General features: G+C 33.9%; 1 protein-coding gene across 1 annotated transcript in view; it reads left to right on the top strand.

Annotated features, from left to right (window-relative positions):
• Positions 1–7,571, top strand: part of LOC135211088 (pyrimidodiazepine synthase-like) — a 16,448-nt gene that overhangs the window by 2,879 nt on the left and 5,998 nt on the right. The window contains exon 2 of the mRNA XM_064244162.1: positions 2,568–2,673. Coding sequence (XP_064100232.1) covers positions 2,568–2,673 — 106 coding nt within the window. The remainder of the gene's footprint in view (positions 1–2,567; positions 2,674–7,571) is intronic.

The following is a 7,571-nucleotide window of genomic DNA, read 5'->3' as shown; positions in this document are numbered from 1 at the left end:
CACATTATATATATATATATATATAGTATATATATATATATATATATATATATATATATATATATATATATATATATATATACACGTCAGTGTGTATATACATACATAACACGCTTCCTGTCAATCACATTGTATATTTGATTGAAGGACGAAGTGGTTTTATTCATTATGTGTTACTTTTTATCCTTCATTATAACTTGACATTTTCTCGTTGTATGATTCCTCATCATTTTCATTGGCAATTTGAATGTCGTCGTGTTGAAGGTAGTATATGTAATCGAATTGGATTCTTATTTTAAACTGATAGTATTGATTTAAAAATGAAACGACCACTGCTTTTCCCTGAAACCCTGCAGTGGCAGATAGTTATCATACCTACCTCTGTGCAGTTACGGACCCTCGAAATTGGTGACATCACGTTGGAAGATGGCCCCTTTATGTATGATATGACAGATGTCTTCCCATCTGCCATACATTTGATGGATTTCCCGTTTTGTTCTAGGTTGGTCATCCGTTCCTTCTCCATGTTAAGAAAGTAACTAAAGTGGATAAAGATCCTGAGTGACACTTTTTTTTAACCTTGTTTCTTTCTTTGAAGACTTTTGTATATATTCCTACGTAGATGGCAGATTGTAATTGTTTCGTGTCATTCCTTGTTATTAATAGGAATTACTTGTATTCCACATGTCGATGAAAATATATAAACAAAAGTAAAATAGAAAATAAAGAGGGGTCTAATAGAATTTTATGTCTGCAAGGGAGGTTTATAATGCTTAGGACAATGAAACTTGACGGAAATCATGGCATTGCACAGCGTCCGGGTGAAAATATGAAACTGCTAGTGTTCATTTTTATCTTTTATTCTTGTGTTACAAGATCAGCGTTAAGACGGTTTTCCTAGGGATCAGCACTGTTGCTGTACATTTTTATATTGTTTTAGATAATCTGCCCTATTCAGAATTATTATGATATATAATAACTGTTGTTTCATGATCATATAGAAATAATACACGTGTGTATATATTATATATATATATATATATATATATATATATATATATATTGGAGGGGAGAGTTATATAGATAAGAACAAAGTTATTTTTGTAAAAGTCTGCACTGCATAGGCCCTGTTACATTAAAAGGCTGTTTGTTAAAAGTCTTTAAAGCTACTAGATTATCAGTGTTTAAAGAGCTAGAATTGATTGGTATCAACCTGGTGTGCATCTGGGTATTAAACCCGGTAAGTATCCGCCCTTGGGACGCCGTGTTTAGTACTAGCCCCTCGGGGATCTATATTGTGTGGTCGACAGATTATATTTATAATAGAAATGTTGCATATAATACTTTTTTCAGCGAGGGGCTAGTATTAAACACGGCGTATCAGGGAGCTTCTGCCATGGGGGATACGTACCGGTTTAGTACCAAATTGATTTTAAGTTTAAAATGAACTACGTACTCAGGCCGTGATATATAAAAGCGTCCGAGAGATTATCAGTCCCCAACCACAACACCAAGTTGTTATTGTCATGCCCGACAGATTAATAATTCGTTACTATCACTCAGCAGGTTGAATTTTAGCGAAAGATAGTACTACAGATAATCTCAGAAATTATGAAGGTTACTACAAGTATTATTTTTTATCACATTACTACATGGCTAATGTTACTCGATTTTGAAACGCTTCATAAATCGTATGGGATTCTGGCGGTTATTGAGAATAAGACTTGTATAGTTTTTCATGGGATTTATCGGTAAATTAGCTGCGTGGATATTTATCTCTCTCTCTCTCTCTCTCTCTCTCTCTCTCTCTCTCTCTCTCTCTCTCTCTCTCTCTCTCTCTCTCTCTTTACACACACACACACACACACATATATATATATATATATATATATATATATATATATATATATATAATGTGTGTGTTCCGACTGCGCGCTTAACTCCATCTATGAAAGCACAGGTTTGTATTTGTATCTTAGGTAAAATACAGATTACCTACTTTTGAAATTTGTAGCCCGCGCGCACATGCACACATGTATGCGTAAATATATATACATATAGTATGTGTATGTTTTTTTTTTTTAACAGAATGACTTATATTAGTAAATCGAAAAATATGTTTATGCACATTGATATCTACTAGCAACAACAAAAAAGTATGAGCTTTGCCATTCAGTATTAGTTAGTACTTCGAAGATGCTGAAGCGTTCTGTATTTATGATCTGATTAAACGTCTGTTTAATTGAAGGATGTTATTTCAGTTCACCGAATAACGCGCGGACCTTATTAATGATGGTTTACGTAGTACTGCCGAGAAATCTAAAGCTCATTGTTGCCGAATAAGCGTCTCATACAATCATGCAAAGGATATGATACTAATTTTATATTTATGTATTTTTGTTATATTACATTCGGTATGCAGCTTGTGAGTTAAGGAATGAAATTAAATATACAACAAAATATCGAGAATGGACAAGTTTATTAATTTTTTATCTTTATATGTAGAACTGAGATGACAGATACACTGAAATCACTCGCATTTATTTGTTCGTATGTTTGTTTTCCAGGTTCTGTGTGTCCCCCCGAAACCCCGGGGCTCTTGCGGTGCTACTGCATGAAGTTTTGTCCTTACTGCCAGCGCCTGCGCCTGGTGCTCGTTGCCAAAAATGTGAAGTGAGTACTGTTTTATGATGAATTTTGGTTGCTCTGTTTTACATTTTCTGCTTCTCCTTTTCACTGGACTAGAGTTTTTAGCCAGGTTTTGTAATACACGTCGATATTCTTACTATTCTACTTGAAAGTTGTCAGGTACCTCTAAAGAGATGTCTCGCCCTTTTAGAGCACTCGAAAAGAAGTTTGATTACCGTAGATGCTTACAGAGATTTTCTGCGTATATTGGCGGGAAGTGTCAGTACGTTTGTAACATTTTTTCAAGAAGGTATTTCCTATCTTAATGTCATTTACTCGTATTATGAAAGAAAACATATGTGAATCTCTCTCTCTCTCTGAAAGTAGCCATTTTGCTTGGTGAGACGTTCCCGCGCACAGTCCGATTAATCAACAGATATCACGTGTTTAACATACGTCTAGAATTTTAGAAGTATCTAGAAGTGTTCGTGAACTGTCGGTGATAAGACTAGTGTGAAAATAGTAGGATAAAGCGTCTACTAAGTTAGTTTATCAAGCGAAATACTGTAAATCAGATCAAGATGGCAGTAAATTCCAACTGTGGTAAGAAATGGCGAAATTGAGCGTGTTTAGCAGATTCACAATACGATGAGGTAGCAGGAAGGGAGCTGGCATTTCTCATCTATGAGATCAACAACAGCCCTAACCAAAAAGATACAAAAGCATTCATAGATATACTAGAAGGATATGATCCTTCAAACTGGAACAAATCAACAGAAAACATCTTGAAAATAATTGAAGAAGTTCCAAATAAAATCCAAGTGGTCAAGAGACTCATAAAGAAAATATACATAAATCAACATATTCCGACAAAGAAAATGAATAAGGTGAGCATTGTAAATATCCTAATTGATGCAATAGGAAAAAGAATGCCAAAAGCATGCAAACTGTTTAAGGTGTGGTATAGCATAGTTAATCCACAAAACCTGATCAGAAAATGTGATGCATGCAACATTCCGACCCATCCACAATGTGCTGAGGTAATGCAAGATATGAGAAAAGATACCAGAATATTTTGCTCAACATGTCTATCATGGATAGACAATGTTATTAAATCAAGACTGAATGTACAAATAGTTGAGGATGAAGAAGAAGAGGAAGAAGAAGAAGAAGAGGAAAACGGAAGAGAAGTAAACAAAACTGAAATGACAGAAACAAATAAGGAAAACAAAGAACAAGATAAAAGTATGGATGCAGAGATACTCATTGATACTACATATGAGGCAATCAAGCGGCATACATACGAAGAAATAAATTACGATATGACAACACAAAAGAAAATCCCGAAGAGGCTCTACCCAGATTTGAACAATGATGGGAAAGAGGAAAAAATAGACAAGAAAGACAAGGTCTGCAACCTTTTGAAAAGAGGCAATTGCAGATTCGGAGAAAGATGTTACTACAAACATCCTAAAGTATGTCACAACTATGAAATATATGGTAAATGTGCATACATAGACGGCTATGAGGATGATTGCAGAGATCTACATCCAAAAATATGCAAAAACCTAAAAGAAGGAAAAGGATGTAAGTTCGACAAAAAATGTAAATATATGCACCCTGTAGCCATGAATCAAAATCAAATAAATAATCAATCAAATAATAAAATCCAAAATAAGAAAGAAACAAATAAAGAGAGGAACAAAGAATATCAGGTGAAAGAAAAAACCAAGCCATCAACGAGATATGGTGGGTCCCCAAAATATTTCCAACCGTCAGCTCCAAAATACAACTCAAGAGATATGAACTGTATTTATGATGCAAGAGGATGTTGCAGATACTGAGAAAATTGCAGATTCAGACACAAAATGAATAATTATGCTGAAGGAAGATCAAATATTATGGAAAAGTTGGATTTTTTAATGTCAGAATTTCTGGAAATGAAGAAAAGAAACAAACTACCAGAACAGGAAAAGAGACATGGGAAAATCCTTATTATTACCCATATTAAATGAAGGAGAAAACACGCAAACCATCATAGTGATGAATGCGCAGGGTTTAGTTACGAGTAACTCAAAAAGAAAAATAGAGTACTGAGAAGAACTAACCCAAATTGAAAAGGAAATAGATATAATGAATATAAGTGAAACCTGGTATTCCCAAGAGACTGGGAATGATGATCAAATAAAAGGGTTCCAAACTTATAGATCAGATAGAAAAAATAGGAATCAAGGGGGAACCGCAATATATGGGAAAGACAAAAAACAAGTAAAAATATATGAGAAATATAGTAACTCAGAATGTGAACTAATAACGGTAGAATTTGAATCTGAAAAATTAATGAACATAGTAATATATAGACCCCCTAATACTGAAGAGTTTGACATAATAATAGAAAAATTGGATGATATATGTAGAAATCACAAGGACTGGACTATTCTCTTATCATGGAGACTTTAATTTTTCTTTCGTAGACTGGAAAGAACGAATAGGAGATTGTGGTTGTATTTATACATATAAAAAAGAGAGCAATAGTAGTGCAGAAGATAATAGGCAATTCGAAAAGCTATTAGATATGCTACTAGAATACAACATTCAACAAATAAATCACCTGCCAACAAGAAAGGAAAATACTTTAGACCTAGTATTTGTGAATGAGGTGAATTATGTTAAAGAAATAATAGTTTATAATGCGAGTATTTCAGACCATAATGTCATAGAATTAACAGTCCATTCCAAAGCAAGTGAAAACAGAGATAAGCAAGAAATGAAAAAGTGGGAAGGATATGGAAAATACAACTTCTACAGTAAAAATATAGAATGGTCAGAAATAAATGAAGAATTAAACAAAGATTGGGATAACATTTTCGTAAGTGATGACATAAGAGTAAATACGGAGATACTATATAAAATATTAGAGAAAATAGTGGAGGAATATATACCGAAGAAGAAAAGTAAACATCAGTCATGCATACCAAGAGACAGAAGGATCCTGTTCCAGAAAATCAGAAAGTGGAAAAAAGGTCTTACAAAAGAAAAAAATGCATGGAAAGTTATAGAACTAAAAAGTAAGATCAAAAATGCAGAACAAAAGATTATACAATCAAAAGAAAATGAAAAACAAGACTTGGAAGAAAAAACCCTAGTAAATATCAAGCAAAACCCCAAACTATTATACTTGTACGCAAAAAAGATGAATAAAAGAAGAATAGAAAATAGGGCCCTCTAAGAAGAAGGGAGATTAACGATGAAAAAAGGAAATATACAACATATTGGCAGAACGATATAAGAGAGAATTCACCCCTAGAATTGATAATGAAGATAATGATACAGAAGTAAGGGATGAAAATTGTGAATATTTAGCTGACATAGATATTAATGAAGCTGATATTGTGCAGGCTATTAATGAAATTAAAAATGGAGCTGCTGCAGGTCCTGGTGGTGTTCCTGCTATTTTGTTAAAGAAAGTAGTTTATTCTATCGCAAGGCCACTTGCAATATTATTAAGACAAAGTGTAGATACAGGCAAGATTTATGATGAACACAAATTAACATATATTTCCACTACTTTCAAAAGTGGATCAAGACTAGAGGCAAGTAATTATAGGCCTGTGAGTCTAACATCACATATTATGAAAGTGTATGAAAGGGTAATGAAGAAAAATATTATGAAACATTTAATAAAAAATAATTTGTTTAATATAGGACAACATGGTTTTGTACCCGGAAAAAGTACACAAACCAACTGTTAGTCCACCGTGAGAACATATACAAAAATATGAAAAGCGGAAATGAAACAGATGTGGTTTATCTCTGACTTTGCCAAAAGCTTTGACAAGGTAGACCATAATATATTAGCAAAGAAAATTAGAAAACACAATATCGTGGATAAAGTAGGAAGATGGTTAAAAGAATTTTTACACAACAGAAAACAGATAATTATTGCAAACGATGAGAAATCGGATGAAGCTAAGGTAATATCCGGTGTGCCACAAGGTACGGTGTTAGCTACAATACTGTTTGTTATTATGATTGCAGACATAGACAGTAATGTTAAGGACTCGGTAGTGAGTAGTTTCGCCGATGACACAAGAATAAGTAGAGAAATTACTTGTGATGAAGATAGGAACGCGCTACAAAGAGACCTTAACAAAGTATATGATTGGGCAGAGGTAAATAGGATGGTATTTAACTCTGATAAATTTGAATCAATAAATTATGGAGACAGAGAAGGAAAGCTATATGCATATAGGGGACCTAATAATGAGACAATCACAAATAAGGAAGCAGTTAAAGACCTTGGTGTGATGATGAATTGGAACATGTTATGCAATGGTCAAATAGCAATGCTATTGGCAAAATGTAAAGCAAAAATGGGAATGTTGTTACAGCACTTCAAAACAAGAAAAGCTGAACACATGATTATGCTTTATAAAACATATGTTCGTAGTCCACTTGAATATTGCAATATGATATGGTACCCACACTATCAAAAGGATATTGCACAAATAGAGAGTATACAAAGGTCCTTTACAGCTAGAATAGAAGAAGTTAAGGACCTTGACTACTGGGAAAGACTACAATCATTAAAATTATATAGTCTAGAAAGGAGAAGAGAACGCTACATGATAATTCAGGCATGGAAACAGAGAGAAGGGATTGCCGAAAACATCATGGAGCTAAAAATATCAGAAAGAGCAAGCAGAGGTAGATTGATAGTGCCCAAAACTATACCAGGAAAAATAAGGAAAGCACACAGAACATTAATCCACTACGCACCAGCATCGATAATGCAGCGTCTATTCAATGCGTTGCCAGCTCATCTGAGGAATATATCAGGAGTGAGCGTAGATGTGTTTAAGAATAAGCTCGACAAATATCTCAGCTGCATCCCAGACCATCCAAGACTGGAAGATGCAAAATATACCGGAAGATGTACTAAC

Source organism: Macrobrachium nipponense, chromosome 4 (genome assembly GCF_015104395.2).
Source record: "Macrobrachium nipponense isolate FS-2020 chromosome 4, ASM1510439v2, whole genome shotgun sequence".
Taxonomy (NCBI): domain Eukaryota; kingdom Metazoa; phylum Arthropoda; class Malacostraca; order Decapoda; family Palaemonidae; genus Macrobrachium; species Macrobrachium nipponense.
This window is presented reverse-complemented; position numbering and strand designations above follow the sequence as displayed.